The 19,407-nt window shown below is 38.5% G+C and overlaps 1 protein-coding gene across 3 annotated transcripts in view; it reads right to left on the minus strand.

The window, feature by feature from the left end:
- Nucleotides 1-19,407, minus strand: part of herc4 (HECT and RLD domain containing E3 ubiquitin protein ligase 4) — a 56,994-nt gene that overhangs the window by 31,414 nt on the left and 6,173 nt on the right. For all 3 annotated transcript variants that reach the window (XM_078413259.1, XM_078413257.1, XM_078413258.1), the window contains 8 exons: nt 17,786-18,007; nt 16,217-16,308; nt 14,128-14,258; nt 7,565-7,707; nt 6,628-6,704; nt 5,902-6,026; nt 3,619-3,678; nt 1,329-1,440 (listed from right to left, as the gene is read on the minus strand). In XM_078413259.1, the coding sequence (XP_078269385.1) occupies nt 1,329-1,440; nt 3,619-3,678; nt 5,902-6,026; nt 6,628-6,704; nt 7,565-7,707; nt 14,128-14,258; nt 16,217-16,308; nt 17,786-18,007 (962 nt within the window). The remainder of the gene's footprint in view (nt 1-1,328; nt 1,441-3,618; nt 3,679-5,901; nt 6,027-6,627; nt 6,705-7,564; nt 7,708-14,127; nt 14,259-16,216; nt 16,309-17,785; nt 18,008-19,407) is intronic.

The following is a 19,407-nucleotide window of genomic DNA, read 5'->3' on the forward strand; positions in this document are numbered from 1 at the left end:
CTGTTCATTGCCTCCATAGGTGCTACCTGACCCATTGAGATCCTCCAGCCTTTCGTGAGTTGCTCAAGATTCCAGCATCTGCAGTTTCTTGTGTCTGCAGAGAACAGCTATAGAGAAAGTGCAGTTCAATAATAATTTAAATGAATTAGTTGTATTAAGGGCCGTCGATTAAATGCTGCTAACCCAAATCACGCAAGTTGAGTTTATTAATGCTTAAAAAGAAAGAAATTAACTAACACTAAATGACTCGTCTGGTGCTGCTGTGTTGATTTGTAATTGAACAGAGAAAGAGCAGAGTTTCAGCACAAACTGTTTGATCTTTTAAGGTCTGATGAGCTAGTGCTACCAAGTTCATGTGGCAGTTTTCATATTGTTACTAAGTTCTCAACTCTCCAACACTTGAGCCTGAGCATCCTGTACACAGACCAGTGAGTGGTTAGGCAGGGAGGAATGGTTGGGATAAAGGGGTGTGGGCAGCGAGAAAAGCAGACTGGAGTGGGGTGGAAGCAAAAAGAGTGGTGGGGAAATGAATTGAAGAGCAAAATGCTACACATCAATTTCGTTAATCTCAAAATGATCCCTAAATTCCACCCTCTATTTCATTTGTTATTCTAGTTGAAAACATGACCATATTGAAAAGATCAGTGGTAGGTTCATTACTACAAGCAGTGTGTGGAAGTTAATTGTGGACTCAGATGCCAAGTTCGAGTGAGGCAAACACTAGCTTTTATTTGCAAATGACATAACTAAATGTAGTATTTATTGCAGGTGCAATGGCAAGAAAGCTAACCAAACTGATGGCCAGAGTTGAACTCATCATAAAGTAGTACAAGTATATATTCATTTAATACAAAAGGAGAATATGCAAAAATTAAATAACTATTTATGATAAGCAATCACTTGCTATGATAGACAGCGAATAAGTAAAATATAAAACTCCAACATTATTTGAAATGTGAATGCAAACTTATTTTCTTGTACTTCTGCTTAAGTGCTTTCCAAGGCATTTTTCAGCTTGGAAAACAAGAGTTAATTGCAGCATTCAACAATCCAATCATGTAGTCCATTCATCTACATATAGCATATTTACCAGCTGTTAAATCAACAAAAGGTTGCTCCTCCCACATTAGATACACCTTTAATACATTTTATACTGCCGGCCATCTAATACAGATCTGATGGAATTTATAATCACATCATTTCCAAATGCTCAAACAAGACAGATAGGTAATAAGAAATATATACTGCTGCTTTGTAAAGTCAGAGTCTCAACAGACATGCTGACAGAATACAAGTTTCTTTGGTACAAAGACAGCTAAACACAATACCTGTTGACAAATTCGAGGATGGTCAGACTGTACGAGTCTGTGGAATAATAATCTAGCTGCATTCATGTCAATCCCTGAGAACTTGGAACTTGTTTTATAGTGATCATCATTGCTGAAACAAAATGCTATCAATTAATTGATAAAATATCAAAATGCCACTGCATTTATACTTAATAAATTAGATGAATTTGAATACTGAATCTTAATTTTTCTTAATTTGGTCACAAAAATGATGCACCATGGTGCTATTAACTACTACCTTTGAGTGTCTTATCATTGGTTTGACTCAACTGAACTTTGAACCAAATATTTTTTTTAATATAATTTCAGTATCCACCATCTTTTATGTTTCAAATATGTTTTAAATATTCCAGAAAATGAAGCCATTCTAGTTTAGTTTAGTTTTGGAGAGAAAACTAAAGAAGAATGAAGTCACTATTTAAGATAAAATAAACCAGCTAGTCAAATATAATTCAAAATAAATATTGCAGGTTTAATTTATTGCCTATATAACCTGAAGCACAAAAATTTGATGAAGCACATAATAATTTTCATTCCCAAAATAATTATTGCATTTTATCGTTAAAATAATTGATAGGTAGAATGCATTGTTCATTTTCTTTGGGTTGTTTCTAAATGCAGACTCAGTCACCAAGAATTAGATACTTTCAGAAACATAAGGAGTTGATTCTGTTCAGGCATAATCAATGTAAGATTCGGTAAGAGCTGAAAAGTCCTAATAACATAAATGTCCTGTTTTGTTATTATACGTAATTTTGTAAAATTCAAAAGTAGGTCTAAGGTTAATTGTGAAAGGACAATTAATTAAGAGTTCAAATAAGACCTTTTTAAAAATAATAATAAATCCCACCTCAAAGATACTGAGAGGCAAAAAAAAGGATGATCAACAAATGTCGTCTGACCAGGAAGAGTTAAATTCTAATCTGGGCCGTTTGAACAAGTCATTAGATGGAAGGAGGAAGATACAAATCCAAAATCAGAAATTGTTTTACAAGTTTGTCTCAGCTCCTATTAAAAGTTACAACTAAGACTTTTGATTGCAGGCAGAGTCTGAGCCAAGTCATTATCCCTTTGTTGAAAAATTAATTTGAAAATAAAAACTGGAAATACCAATTTCAAAACTGGATTGATATATATTATTGCTATCCTTACTTGGTGCTTCATCTTTGCATCTATTAAAATTAAACGTGATAAGACTAAGTATAAATATTAATTAAAAAATGTTTGCAGTTTAAAACACACTCTGCTAGAGAAAGAGCAATCAACATTAATCCTGACTGATCTGTTTTAAGTGCTTTCAGGCATTAAATCCTTTATGTGTTTACATTAAATAACTATTTGCATGATGTATGAATCGGTTTTGTATTGTCATACCATTTCTAGTTACGAGGGTGCTGTTGAACTACTTGGTGGCATGAAGTCGTTATGGATTAACAGGCACAAAGTGCTTAATCTATAGAACTGGATGCATTAAAAGATGCAAAAAAAAACAAAGTACTGGACGAACTCGGCAGGCCAGGCAGCATCTGTGCATGGAATAGATAAGTGACACTTTGGCTCAGGACCCTTTTTAAGACTGACTGTAGGGGAGAGAAAACTGGAAAAGGAAGGTGGAGCAGGGAAAAGCCTAGATAGGGATAGGAGAATAAAGGCAAGGGAGTATTTGATTGGCAGATGGATAGAGTAAGTGACAAAAGCAGGAGGTAAAAGGGAAACAAAAGGGTGTCAGATAAGGACAATTAACCTACAAATCTACATGTCTTTGTAATGTGGGAGGAGGCCGGAGCACCCAGAGAAAACCCACATGGTCACAGGGAGAACGTACAAACTCCGTATACACAGCACCCGTCAGCAGGATTGAACCCGGGTCTCTAGCGCTACTGCTGCACGATTCCTTTCTAATCATGTTTTTTTTTAACGTAAAACAATTTGTTGCCAACTCCAGCATCATTCAAAGAAATGAAAAATATACATCTAGACTTGATGCAAAGATTTGCCACGGGTTTCTGTAATGTTGTAGATATTATTATATTTTTACTGATTTTATTTTCTAATGTAGATTAAGTGGTCCATTCCAAGCACAAAGTAACACACCTTATTGTATAGCAGTTATTATTATGTACTTCAAGATAGAACCACACAAGTGTCGTTTTTCTTATAACACAGGTAGTATAAATATTGATGTTAATGTAGTTTAACACAGGTTATACTGAAGTTGCAGTGTATTCAGAAAAATATAACAATCTCAGGATTTTTAAATTTGCATTACCTTAAGGCAAGAAAGCTTCCATTTAGGCAGCCTGCTGATGAGAACACAATATCAACTTCACTAGAAGGAAGAAAAGAGGCAGCATTAAATAAGTTAGTGTTTCAATGTACTCACACCTAAAGAAAAGTTTTATCTCTATTCTCCAGCTGAACTTTAATGTACAGAATGACAAAATTTCTATAGTCTTAAGAGTATAAAGTTGCAGGTACTTTTGTTTATATGGTCGCAGATTAAGCTATTCGCTCTCCTTTGCAGTAACAATTCTCCAGTGATTAGTGTGGTCTTTTGGCAATTTCCTGTAGGATAGATATTACAATACAAAAGAATCCCTTCTAGACTGTTAAAGGGATTTTTCTCATATAATTTAATAATATGTTACAGAGCAATATACCACAAATAAAGAATAGTTAGTGGAGATTGTTTTGAACTGGGTTACTATGTCCCTATTATAGTTTATAGGCATCCTTCCACAGATTTAGGGGGTGGGGGCACAGATTATTTTCCCTTGTTGTCCAAGGCATTTTAGTGCTATATGTAAAAGGACCCTCAATTCTCTGTATATACAAAGGCTGCTTTCTACTAGAACAGCACACAGACAAGTGGCCTGGAAACAGATCCCATATTTACGGAGGCAATAATTGGTTCCTCAACATGTACATGTATATAGGTGCATTTGAAAAGTAGGAGATAGAACCTTTGGCTGATCTTACATATAATGCTTCCTTGCATGTTTACAATACTTAAGTCACATTAGAAGTGAATTAGGATAGACCAGGAATAAAACATTTCACTCGTCAGATAATGAGTGTAATTATAATAATGTAAAAATATTTGGAGCTAATTTTTGATCAGAATATAGGGTTTTGTTTGAAGAGTGGTGTGTTGTCTGACAGACAAAAATAAATCTCAACATGCTATCACTGCATTGTGAGCAGAACACTATGTAAAGTACACAGAAACATCTAGATTAAAGTACTCTTGACTCACGTTATCCTGAGTAAAATAAAAGTCCTCGGAAGACACATCCCAAGGAATTGGACAACAAAAATTCCAATCCATTTTCAGAAGATGAATATCACTCATCTCTGGAGAAGGAGAGGTTTGCTGGTGAATGATATACCACAAACACGAACTGTTTCTCATTGATGCTGAAGGCAATATTTCCATTATCTTTATTTCTGATTTCCAACATTTGCAGACTTTTGTGCTGTTGCACAGTAAGGCACAAGTTTGGTAAAGAAACATTGTATATCTACATGAAGTAGATATTGTTCCCTTCATAATCAATTAGCTTTGTCATTATTCAAGGAAACACAATTGTAACACCATACAATTTAATTTGTTAACTCCTTTAGCCATGAAGTGCTATCTTTAAATTGCATAACTATTTGTGTGCGTCATTGTAAATTTTTCATTCATTCCATGTCACATATAAAATTCAGACTATTTTATGAAAACAGTAATAAATGCAGTGAATGAATAAACTTGAAAAGCAAATAAACATAGCACAAAAAGTAAGGAAATTTGTGTTTGGTAGATTATTTCTTTGTTGTAACAATGCTTCTTGGCAATAAATCTTATACCGTTGGAAAGCCTGTTTATTTCCCTTTTAAATGGTGCCACATTTGTAAGGAACATGCATTTGTGGGATGAGCAGCAGAGCTGAGTATATGGGTTGCGCCCATGAAAAATTTGCCAAATCTCTGCCAATGCCAAACAGCTTATTCTGCCATTGACTCTTGTTCGGTGTTGTTTGGTGGATTGGATGATTGAAGTCTGAAGAAACAAGACATATTGGCAATTTAACAATTTATTCATTTAATAAACAGGAGCCACAGTAGCGTGTGGAAGAACCATACACAGCCATAACAGCCTGGCACCTCCTCCTCATGCTGGTCACCAGCCTGGTCACACACTGTTGTGGGATGGCATCCCATTCTTGTCAGCACCTGGGGGTATCAGAAGCTCAAAACAAGAGTCAATAGCAACAGCAGAATAAGCTGTTTGGCATTGGCAGAGAAGATTTGGCAAATTTTTCATGGGCGCAACCCATATACTCAGCTCTGCTGCTCATCCCACAAATGCATGTTCCTTACAAATGTGGCACCATTTAAAAGGGAAATAAACAGGCTTTCCAACGGTATAAGATGTTTTTCCAAGAAGCATTGTTACAACAAAGAAATAATCTACCAAACACAAATTTCCTTACTTTTTGTGCTATGTTTAGATGCCAAGAATTTTGAAAAGGCTGGTGCACAACAAATCGAGCCACTGGTTACTTACTTGGCTACATCGGAAGGAATTCTTCCAGGTGGATAACTCATCCATTTCTGGACGGCTGCTTCATTTATTGTGAGAATGTGTTGTGATTGATTAGGAAATCTAAAGTCATCTGGTGGTATGGAAATCTTGAAAGAAGAAACATCAAAATTAACTGGTGAAAAAGAACTTTGAAATAAGGTACAACAAAAATATTAAGTAAACGCGCTAGAGCTCTAATTCTTGAAACTCAGCAGCTGGATCCGCAGAAATGAACATTTGAACCAATTGAACTGTTTGTGTTGGTGCAGGCAATGCAGGGATATGGGTTATGTGCAGGTCGATGGTTTTGACATCATGTTCAGCACAGACATTGTGGGATGAAGGGCATGTTGTTGTGCTGTACATAAGCATTCTTTAAGCCCATTGATATCCTTGTGGTCTCCACAACAGAGCTCACCCCCCCCCCCCCCTACCCCACAGCACTTTCATTTCCGACTTAAGTAACATCCTTCTTATGCTAGGGTCTGCCGGTCGTAACTCTTACTTAAGTTAGGGAGCATCCGTATACAGAAAACAGTAAGTTTTTAAAATGCTACACTGCTGAAAATGAGAAAAGTACCAACCAAAGTTGCAACAGGTTGCATTGAAATATTTGGTCTCCTTGTGAAGCTAAGATAATGTCCAGAACTAACAAAATAGATGTTGATCACAGTACTTAAATAAATAATTCAAATAGAATAGCGTTACCTGCTTACTGTAATAATGTGCAAAACTTTGGTCCCCTCCAGAGAAAATCTTTCTCACACAAAAAGATTTTTGTGTATCTACAGTGTTGAATAAAATCGTAAAAAATATCAAAATGTCATATTTTATATAACATCTGGTTCAAATATTAATACTTCCAATATTTAAATGGAAATTCCATCATAGTTTATTCAGGAGCACATTTTTAAAAACTGTTTATAATTTCTTGGTTAAACCCAGAAGAAATATGTGTTTGAACAGAACAAATGCAACTTGTTCTGAAAAGATCCGATGTATGAATGGGCTGTAACTATTTTGTTTTGTGCATAGTAATACTAGCTAATAAATTTGCTTAAAATTTGAAAACATTTCTATATTGACATCCAGCTTGAGCCTGGACTGAGGCAGCAACTGAGAATGTGAATATTAACTGAAATTTAATTTCAAAGTGTAAAATAAAAACTAAAAAGAGAAAATGCTGAAAAGGCTCAGCAAGTCAACATTCAAGGGGAGACAAAAAGAGTTAACGTTTCATCAGTTCAATTTATCTTTTAGTTTTCCAGCATCTGCAATGTACAGCTTTTGCAAATAAAAATATCAACATAATTACATAACATAACATCACTTTATTGTCATTCGGCACAACACCGAACGAAATTTCAGCAGTCACAAGACACAGCAAAAAAGAAAAGAACACAGGACACCCGACCCCAACACAAACATCCATCACAGTGACTCCAAACACCCCCTCACTGTGATGGAGGCAACAAAACTTCCCCTCTCTTCCCCCCGCACCCACGGACAGGTTATGTTGATCAAAAATACAGACAACCATTCTGCGCTTTGCTGAGATGGCTGGTACAAAAGAAAGACAACATAACATTTGGAAGAATTGTACATTGAAACATTTATGAATGTTTTCATTGAAGTATATACCTACTGGAACCATAAGGAATCCATGCTCCTTTCACAGTAGAGGGACTTTTTCTGTTACTTGTCGAACCAGTTCCTAGTTGACCATTTCCACCAAGACCAAATGAGTATATCTTTCCAGAGGATGGAACAAATGCTAGTGTGTGCTGTCTTTTGTTTAAAAACAAAATAGACAATTTAAATATCAATTACCTTTTGGTTACAGACTTTAGAATATAAAATGAAATCCTTATGAGGGTCATTAATTTACAAAAAAATGAACAAAGTTCATTTTTATTTGTTATACAGAGATCTAGTATTTAGTGAATAAATTCTCCTTCATTAATTTTATTTAAATAAAAAAGTGTTCATTCCAAAACCATATTTTCTTTTAATGCTACTTGAATCATTATGAAATTCAAAACATGTGGTATAACTTTCACTGCTTTTGTAACCTAACCGAGTAGACTACACTTTCTAACTCTCTTCGATTCCCATGTGGCAAGTTCTACACAAGTGACCGACCTTCTCAATCAGATTACTATCAAGGAAAAGAGCACGCTTTTGTTAGCTGGCAATCTGATTCAAACATTATTCAAAAGCAAAATACCACAAATATTGGAAATATGAAATAACATTTCCAGCAGGCATTGTCTGACCTAAAATGTCAGAAATCAAATACTTTAAAAGTTACAGAGTGGATGAGGACTGATAGAACATAATAGAAGACCTGTAATCATGTGGAAGCCAGGAGTGACTGCATGACATATTGGTAAAGGCAATGGCCACTAAGTTTATTTTTGTGCATTTGTTGGAGTCTACAGAATTGTCCTGTTGCAGGATTGCCATTTGAAACATTGACAATCCCTTCCTTCAGATGTTATTCGAACTGGAGTTCTTCCAGCAGTTTGTGTTTTGCTCAAGATTCCAGCATCTGCACTCTTTTGTGTCTCCAAGTACTAGTGCGATTTCACTTTCAAGGAATATCTAGATCTTTGAAGGACAGGAGAAAGGATAAGTTCTGCACTTTCGTAAGTTACGATGGTATGTGCTATGAGAAGATGAGTGGACACTGGTGGAAATGAAAAAGCGAGCCAGTTGACGGAATTATCCCTTTGGAATACAAAGGGGACTGGGAGGGTGGTGATGCAGGGTACAGATGCATTTGAGATGTCTGAGATTATACAGAATGATCCACTGAACTGGAAAGTCAGATGGAACACTAGGACAACGAGAATGGCATCCTAGTTCTGGATGAGAAGGGAGTGAGTAAGAATGGAAAATACCACGGTTTTGAGAACACCTCCACTCCTCACATCCTTAAATTAGTTGTGCATAAGTTTAATTGCCATCCCCTAGCACTCTAACTTTCACCTCAACTATCTCTCATTAAATCATCATCGATAACAGTTCCATCAAAACTCAACATAACTTTAAGGAACTGTACCCTAGCTTCCAACTTTCAGGATTCAACAGTAATAAATGTTTGAAGTCAATAATTCCAGTCTTGTCTCTCAGAATGCTAGCAATTTTCCTTTCTCTTCCATTATTTCAGATTTTTCTTCCTGTAGTAGGTAGGTGGGAACTCGGCATGTCCCCTATATTCAGAGTAGGCAACATGGAGGCATATTTTGTCAGGATGCAAGACTAGTCTTTCTCAGGGTCAGTAAACTTGGTGGCACAACCAGGTTTTGAAATGTAGAGCTGCACCAATTAAGAGTAGGAGAGCACAGGTGAATTTAGTAAGCACTGAGACTGAGAGCGTAGCTATTCATTTTGTCCGTGAAGGAGAGGAAGGTAGAGGAGGAATGTTTTGCAGACAGGCATGAGGTGCGCCAGCTATGGGGAGCCAATGATCGGGAGATGCAGGTAGATTCGGGAGGAAAGCTTGTTGTTCCACAGGAAATAATTAGTACTAATTTGAAGAAGGGTCTCAACACAAAACATCACCCATTCCTTCTCTTCAGACATGCTCCCTAAAGCTGAGTTAATCTAGCTTGCCGTGTCTATCTTCAGTTTAAACTAGCATCTGTAGTTCTGAAAGAGCTAATGGCTATTAACTTTTAATGATGGGATATTTGACCATTGTCTGAAAAACTGCTTGAATGCTTGTGCAACTTCTATATTGTTGAAAATGGAGAAAATACTAATGGTTCATATGGATGTGAATGATAACTGTAACTGAAACTTCAATTCTTGGAAAAACCACAGAACATAACAATTATTGGAAAAGGTTAAGGACTGACGGAGGATGAATTTAAACGACAAGGGAAAGCACGAAGATAAGAAAACAGGGGACTGATAAGAGCACAGGGAGCAGTTCCAAGGACCGAGAACTAATATCAAGTAAAAACCAAACAAGTCCATATACGGTCAGGTTAAAGTTGAGTAATAATGACTTTGCAGAACTCGTAAGGCTCTTTGTGTTGTATAAAGATGCAGCCAAAATGCTGTATCTTTGATTGGGGCCACGAGGGGCTACCAGTATGTAAGCATACTGGTGATCACTCTCCCACTCCCGCATGCGTAATAAAGGATCGTGGTTGTATCCGAGTTGCCTAATGCGTTTTGTGGTCTCTTCCTACACAGTGCTAGTTTGAGGCCAGATATAGTGTTATGGTCAGTTAGTCAGTGGATAGTGTATTTTATAGAACGGAGGGTGCTTTGGGAGAATTTAGTGGATGAGGCTTATGAAAGAAAAAAGCTTAGAACGTAGATTTGGCAGCAGAAGTTGAGCAGCGAGGATGGAAAGTAAGAGTACGTCTGATAGAGGTGGGTTTGGAGAGCTAGGAATTTGCAGACGGAGTTTGCGCCAGGCCGTAAAGGAGATGTCATAGGCAGCAAAGTGAGGCACTATGTGGATGTGGTGGAAAAGAAACAGTGTTAGTTGGGGGCCGAAGGGAAATGTATAACACGTGGTAAGTGTTTTCTTTGTAAGTATTCCGTGTATTTATATGTGAGGTTGATATTTCAGGCATGTGAGTGAGGTCAAAAAAAGAGGAAAAGAGCCGAGCGCTTGCACGAGGCGTACAACAGGGGTCAAAAAATTGGAAAAAATTTAAATATTTACACACAAAATTACCAGTTTCAAGCCTCTTTTAGTGCATTTCAAAGTAAAAACAGACATTACAAAATAATGTGAATATGTTACTGTACACTAATAACATTTAAGTAAATTCTCACATTAATTGATAATCAGCTCAAAAAGGTGGTAATTGACTTTTCTGCTGCATTTTATATTTTAACCCTGTCTTAATTAATTTAGTTATATAATAGACAATAGGTGCAGGAGTAGGCCATTCGGCCCTTCGAGCCAGCACCGCCATTCAATGGCTGATCATTCTCAATCAGTACCCCATTCCTGCCTTCTCCCCATACCCCTTGACTCCGCTATCCTTAAGAGCTCTATCTAGCTCTCTCTTGAATGCATTCAGAGAATTGGCCTCCACTGCCTTCTGAGGCAGAGAATTCCACAGATTCACAACTCTTGCACTTAAATTTAATATTTACCCATTACAGTTCCACCACTGATTTTCTGGCACTCTTGGTTCCAGAGCTTTGCTGGTTTATCCAGCAGGCCAAGGAAGTCAGCTATGGGGATAGATTTGCTGGCTCCAGCTGGGCTGGAGTTCCAGAGCCTCCGCCGCAGGTTGCAAATTCAACCCACCGATTGGCCATGGAAGTCCCGATGAGGTTGAGATTGGCTGCCTTGCCCAGCCTCGGTGCCACATTTTCGGGGAGACTTCCTGGGCGCGGGGGATTTCTCGCGGAACCCCTAGCGACCTCTTGCGGTACCCTAGTATTCATTACAAATGTATACATCGTTTTTGTTTTTCTTTATTTCGATAAGATTTCTCCATTTATCTGGCAAAGTGAAAAACGTGGAAATCATGCAAAAAGCGCGGAAAATGGATTTTAAAAACGCGGAAATCCGCAGAAACGTGGAAAATTCACATGCCTGATATTTGCGGTGCTACAATTGTTTAATGAAGGGTTAGGATAAGTCTAAGACATGATACGAGTGTTTAGCATTTGTTAATTGTCTGTACATATTTACATAGTTAGCTGCTTAGTAGTGCATACCGGTAGTAGAGTTGGCATGAGCAGGTATTGAAGGGGGTGGTTCTGGGACGCCAGAACCAACTGTTGAGCCTTCCCGAGGTGTCGTGGGCCGAACTCAATGTAAAATCAGTGAAGGGAAGTGCCCACAATAACCCAAATAATATACTGGCATCTATACAATTAGTTTTAATGTACTTGTTAACATGTAGATAGCTTATTATTGAATATGGAGTTAGTTATTACCCTATGGCATAAAAGTAGGTGTGTCACAGTGTTAACTGGTGCACCAAATTGGCATTTGGAAAAGTTGCTTTCCATCCAGTCAACCTTGCCTACATAGGGGATAGGTGCATAAATAGAGATATGTCCAGAGTAATAGTATGACATAATTGTACTCAGAATCATGCCTTACAAACAACAGACTATACTCCCAATTCCTCAGTGGGACAGACTAAACAGATGTGGCAGCACAGGCATGAGGGTATAGCCTTTGGAGCCTTCAATATTGATTTCTGACCCCATTACGTCTTATAGATCAGGTCAAGTGTGAGCAAGGGAAGCTCCTTTTGGTTACCATCAATTGTCCTTCCTCAGTTGATTGATTATTAGAGCATCATTAGTTCAAACATCTCTTGAAAGCAACATTTAAATGAAGCCAAATACTACCAGACACACCTACATTGGATAAGGTGAGAGTCTGGTAAAGCTGCAGCACCGAACTAAAAGGCAAAAATAATAATGGATTCGAACAAACCTCTCCTTTCTTAACACATTCAGACATGTATGATAGTAGATTCAATATCTAACAAGTAGCAGCAGATTCAAAAACATCTCCACCCTCGCTGAAGGTGGGGTCCGACATGCAAGTATTAGGAATGTGACAACCATCCCTTGTTAGAATACAATGCATGGCAGTTCCTTCCAGAGTTTCCCACCATCACAGATGCTGGTCTTCAGCCAATTGGATGCAGAATTCATATCAAGAAATGCCTATTTACAACAAAGGCCAGACAATATCTCTGTTGGAGCAACTGAGACCTGTGCTCCAGAACCAACTGCTTCCATTACCAAACGTTCCAGCACAGTTAAAACCCTGGCAACTACCTGCCAATAGATTTGGTCATACCTTGCACAAAACAGGTCACTGTGTCATAGAGCTATTGAGCACAAAGATAAGCATTCAGCTCACTATCAGGCATCCATTTTCACAATAATCCCATTTGAATGCATTTTACTAACCCCTATATTCCAATCACACTCCCAGATTCTACCACTCTTCGACATTCTCGGGACAACTTATGATGGTCAAATAATATTCCAAATAACACATTTTGGGGATGCAAGAAACCAGAGCACTGGAGGTCATTAATGAACCCCTGCTGCTGGAGCAGTGAGGCAGCAGCTTAGCGAGCTGAGCAACCAGGTGATTGAAGGTCAATCATTTCAGTTGCAGGACAACACTGCAAGAGTTCCACCAGACTTTCTAGATTCAACCAACTTCAGCTGCTTCAGAGACCTCCTTTGCTGGTTTAAACCGAAGATAGACACAAAATGTTGGAGTAACTCAGCGGGTCAGACAGCATCTCTGGAGAAAAGGAATAGGTGATGCTTCGGGTCGAGACCCATCAGACACCAAAATAAATGAGATATTTGCTAATGATTGCACTATGTTCAATTCCATTCACAGCTTACACAGCAAATGAACCAGTCCATATTTGTCTCTAGCAAGACGTAAACAACTGTTATGCTGTAGGTAACCAGCACACAAATGCCAGACAATGGCCATCTCCAAAGAGAAAGAGTCTTAACACCGGCCCCTGATATCGAATGGCATTACCATCTCAGAGTCCCCACCCTCAATATCCTGGAAAGTCACAATGGTCATAAACTCAAGTGGACCAGCAAATAAATACTGTAGCTACGAGACCATTCCTAGGACTGGGTATTCTGAATGAATGACTTATCTTCTAACACCGCAATGCTATTTCCCCACCTACAAGACAAATCAATTGCATGATAAATTAATTTTCACTTGCCGGCATCAATGCAGCTTGAACAATACTCAGAAATCTTCAAATCTAGCATATAACAAAGCAGCTTATTTGACTGGCACCCCTTATCAATCTGGTCATTCATTCACCACATTCTTGACACAGTATTTTACCATCTACAAAGCTACTCCAATGGCACCTTCCAATTCTGCCAGCTCTCTCAACCAAGTAGGTCAAGGACAGCAGTACATGGAACACCACAGCCTGAAGGATTTCTTCCAAGTAACACACCAGCCTGATTTGGAAATATATCATCATTTCACCATCATCATTTAGTATAATTCCTGGAACTCCCTGCCTACAGCATTGAGGGAATGCCCCCAAAAGGACTGCAGTGGTATATAAAATGGCTCTTCACCATCTTTTCAGGCAATACATGTTGCCTTGCCATTCATGCATGTACAGACCACAAATCACTGATGGCAAGACATTGACCTTTAATAACACTTTGTCTTTTTAACAAAAAGGGAATACTAACCTTCCACATGAAATCTGTGTAATTACATATCCCATCAATTCAAAGACTTTCCTCGGATTTATTTCATGGTTTGTACTGTTGTGGCCCAACTGGCCATAGCCACCAGCACCAAATGTAAACACTCCACCTTCCTGGAAAGAAATGTACATATTTTAACCATATTTTGCAAGTGAAGATCAATCATAAGAAATAGTAGACTATATGAATCATCAAGCCTGCTCTACCATGCAATACATGAAGGTGCTCTCAGAATCATAAGACTATCAATCCAACTGCAAAATTTGTGTTTCCATTTATATCTCCTAAAATCTAACAGTCTTACAGTCATTGTCATACAGCATGGAAACAGGCCCATTCCGACCAAGATGTCCCATTTACTCTCGTCCCAGATGCCTGCGTGTGGTCCATATTCCTCTAAACCTTTCTATTCCATGTACCTGTCCAAATGTCTTTCAAAATGTTATTCTAGTGCCTGCCTTAACTACCTCCTACAGCAGCCTGTTCCATATACTCGGCACCTTCTGTCTGAAAAAGTTGCCCCTCAGGTTCCTGCTAAACCTTGCTGCTGGAGTAACTCATCTCTGGAAGCCATGGACAGGTATGTTTCAGACCTGTAGCGGCCAGCTTCTCATCTATATCAATTAGCTCCCAACCTGCCACTTGCATAGACCGGGTCAGCGATAAGCGTAATGACTCGAACAACTAATAACAGAAATCCTCCTAGACGTTTAATAGTTAGTCTTCTTTATTTGAAGGTGCAATAAACATATTGGCATATCTCTTGTCATCGACTGGTTATTAATTGCTAGGTAAAATTCCATATCTTACCACAGTCTATGCGATCGTTACGAATTGCCAGATATAACTTCGACACAGTTTGTATTAATCTTCTTGTTAATAAAACTTACAGGCGATTACATCATGGCTGATAAACATTTTGGCGGAGCTTCTAGCTGACCCTCTGTCAGCACCTCCCAGCTCACACACTCTCCCAGCACGTACCCAACTGCCCATACTCTGGCTCCGCCCAGCCCCTACGTGAGCATTGCATTAACTCTAGTGTCCAAACTACAGCAGAATACAAGGTAGTGATATTAATAAGCAAAAATAACTAATAACTGCAAAATGGCTCCTACAAGACCATTCTTCAGACTAATTGTAGTGGGGGATGGGGGAGAAATCTAGAGAAAGAGGTGGAAGCGGGACAACGCCTGGCAAGTATAGGCGGATATAGTTGGAGGTGAGGGGGAGGGGAGATCAGAGATAAAAGGTTGTAAGATAAGATAAAAATTGTGAAATGTGAGGCCAGAGGAGGGAATAAGGAGAATTCAATGTTTATACCGTTGAGATGATACACAAATGGATACCACGTGTGTGTGGGTGAATACATGCATGCTCATACAAAACAAAAATTCAGTTACAAGCTCCTAGTAATTCTCCGATAAGGAGTTTAACATCTTAAATTTTTAATAAGTGATCTTAATATATTCTTATCCAAATCATTCTCTTGGTCACCAGGGATTCCTTACACAGTATAAAGAATGACCTGAGAAAATTACACCCTCAGTGCTGTCCATACAAATGAAAATTGTTCCAGGCACCAGCTTTAAAACACTCACTTGGTGCACTAAGCTCTATGGCATACTACTGCTGAAAAGCATCCAATTTTAAACAAAAAAAGAATGGGGCATTCAATCTGTGAAGTAAATGGCTTGTACTTGCTGACATTTTCAAACTTATTTTATTAATATGGTGACTTGGTTGGGAAAAAGACCGTTTATTAAAAGAAATATCTATAATGGATGCAGTATATATACATCAAAGATATCAGAAGAGATGGCAAAAAAAGCTACAACAATAAGGTTCATTTTTGTTCTGTAGCATCTATTGATCATTTTAACAGACATTTCCCATACTGCTCGTGATAGGCAAATTTGTTTTAATAATCTTTTAGAAATTGAATGGCAAGTTTGGAGGATGGGCATGAAGCAGAAAAACAGTCAGATAGTTATAAGTCACTATCCTATCTGTTGAAGCATTAGCAAACTCTTTCACTTACACAATATAAAATCAAAAATATAATCATTACCTTTGTAAGAGTAGCTGTATGATCTTCACCACAGCAAATGTAGACAATTTTCTGTGTTCGTAGAGATTTCAGCAGGGCAGGAACATATCTGTCTGGGATTAAAACATTAATAAAATGGTTTGAACACAGTTTTGAAGTTTCTGTTACTGGTAATATTAATTTCAAAATTAAATGAAAGTATGTTAACACAGAAAAGCCTCACACACACTTGAGCATTAACCTGTCAGTGAAATGTAGCTGATCTCAGCTTTACGAGTATTTAATTTTTACTTTTGATAGCAGTTCCTTTAATTTAGTCAACACTCTAGTAAGTCTAGTAACACTCAAATCGACCTTGCAACGCAATACAAATACTGCAGGGTCCAATTTGTGTACATTTGATTTGATGACACAAATCCACTATCTGTTTCTTTTCACAATTGAACAAGTCCATAAGCCTGGTAATTATAACTAACATGCGCTGCACAAGTCTGAAACTTTCAGAGTTATGCAAAGCTAGCTTTTTCTGGTAGATGATAAAGATACAACAATGCTAATTTATAAAATAGAATGCAGTAAAGGCTTTGCGACCACTGATTATTTCTTCTTCAAGTACTAAAAATAAACTTGCATTTACTCCATTTGGACAATATACATACGTCCATCAACGATTTTCAGGCAACTGATGGTCTGGAACCTTCTTTAATCCAGACAAAATTACGAGCATACACTTGAAATCCCCCCCTCTAGAGGTCCCCCTGAAAATGTGGCACTTAGGTTTAGTGAGGCAACCAATCTCAACCTCTTTGGGACTTCCGTACCCCCGTGGCCGGGGCTTTGGAACTCCGACCAGGCCAGAGCTGTTCATATGTTATAAACATATAAGATTATTAAGGGTTTGGACACGTTAGAGGCAGGAAACATGTTCCCAATGTTGAGGGAGTCCAGAACCAGGGGCCACAGTTTAAGAATAAGGGGTAGGCCATTTAGAACTGAGAGGAGAAAAAACTTTTTCAGTCAGTTGTAAATCTGTGGAATTCTCTGCCTCAGAAGGCAGTGGAGGCCAATTCTCTGGATGTTTTCAAGAAAGAGCTAGATAGAGCTCTTAAAGATAGCGGAGTCAGGGAGTATGGGGAGAAGGCAGGAACGGGGTACTGATTGTGAACGATCAGCCATGATCACATTGAATGGGGGTGCTGGCTCAAAGAGCCGAATGGCCTACTCCTGCACCTATTGTCTATTGATCCCATAAACGCCGGAGGCCAATTTTGCAGGTTGGTACCGTTCGACTCCTCTGAGGCCATGATCTCGGTTGGTTCAGCAAAACTGATAATCTGGCAAGCCTCTGGACCCAAGGGTGCCAAAATATTGGTGTACCTGTATTACGAACCTGTATTACTAACTTATTCAATAGAGAATTTGACAATTAAAGTCTAAAACAAGATCTAGTCAGCCACCTCTCCCTTAACTTGTCCTTTCTCATTATCTTGTAACAAATAATCCATTAAAAATAATTCATTTACTTCTCGCTACTTCATTGTTTGTTCTTGACTGATTTAAGAAATGTTTTATAAATTTAATAACACTCACCAATTTCATCATTCAGGCCAAGTTGGCCGAATTTGTTGGATCCCCAACCAAAAACAGCTCCTGAGAATGAAAGTGCAAAACTGTGTGTTCCACCTGCCGCAAGCTGAACAAAAGGAACACCATTTAAAGATCTAACTGGCTGCGGTGATGGCTGGTTTCCAATATCTCGACCTAATCCCAGCTGCCCATTCTTATTCTGTCCCCATGAGAAAACTTGACTTCCTGAAAGACAGTTTGAAATAAATGAAAAGGAACGGAGGAAAAAAAATGCATAATAGTTTCTTTCCCAAACATACACTTTATGTAAATAAACATACAGTAACAGCAGTCCAGTTGCAAAGTCTCGCACACAAGTAACAATCAATATCTTAACATGCATAAAATAGCTACCACATGCTGGACACCAAATTTCTAACACAGAATGACATAGTAAAGTTGAGCCGAGAAAAGATCCAGATGACAAGAACATATAAATCCAATGAAAGTAGCCAATATGGCATCATGCAAATTGGCTGAAAGCCTGGGCTTTACTGCCTCCAAAATGCTTGACATTGCCATTCTTGCCTCCAGAATCACATATTTAAAATCATAACTTTATGCAACGAGCAGACACTAAAACAAAACTGTATTATTGAACTACCCTCTTTATACTTCCTCCCTTTATGCATACAGTAAACATTGAAGAGTCAGACCTTCAGCCCATAAGGTCTGTGCCAAACCATCACTTATCTACTTCCGCATAACCCATATACCTTCATATTCATATGCCTATCCAAAGATCTTTTAAATGAAAATAACGTATCTGCTTCAACCACTACCCCTGGCACCCTCTGTGCAAAAAAAGGTGCCCCGTACATCTCCTTAAACTTTGCCGCTCTCACCTTAAAGCTATGCCCTCTAGTAATTGATTTTTTCCATCCTAAGAAAAATACTGTCTACCCAATCGATGTCTGTGATAACTTTACAGAAAAAAACAATACGTCTGTCCAACCTTTCCCTATAGCCAATACCCCCTAAACCAGTCATCAATCTGGTAAATCTCCCATGTACCCTTTCCAAAGCCTCAGCACCCTTTCTGTAATAGGGCAACCAGAACTGCACACAATACTCCAGAAGCGGCCCAATAAAAGTCTTATGATGCTCCACCAAGACTTCCTGACGCTTATACATAAATGTCCTGACCTACAAATCAAGGGCACCAAATACCTTTTTTACCACTCTGTCTACTTGGGTTGCCATTTTCAGGGAATTATGGACTTGGATACCAAGATCCTACTGCACATCAATGCCGTTAAGTGTATATTTTCCCCTTTCATTTGAAGTCCTAAAGTGCAACAGCTCACACTTGCTGTCATTTCTCCGCCTATTTCTGTAACTGATCCAAAACCCACTATATACCTTTGACAGCCTTCTTCACAGTCTGTGCCCCAGCAATCTTGGGAGTCATCTGCAAACTTCCTAACCAGCTCATCCACGTTTACGTCCAAGTCCTTTATATATATCACAAACAGCAACGGTCCCAAGCAGATCCCTACGGAACTCCACTGGTCACAGACCTCCAGCCTGAATATTGTCCTATCACCACACCCATCTGGTTTCTATAAGTAATCCAGTTCCGAATC

Source organism: Rhinoraja longicauda, chromosome 16, assembly GCF_053455715.1.
Source record: "Rhinoraja longicauda isolate Sanriku21f chromosome 16, sRhiLon1.1, whole genome shotgun sequence".
Taxonomy (NCBI): Eukaryota; Metazoa; Chordata; class Chondrichthyes; order Rajiformes; family Arhynchobatidae; genus Rhinoraja; species Rhinoraja longicauda.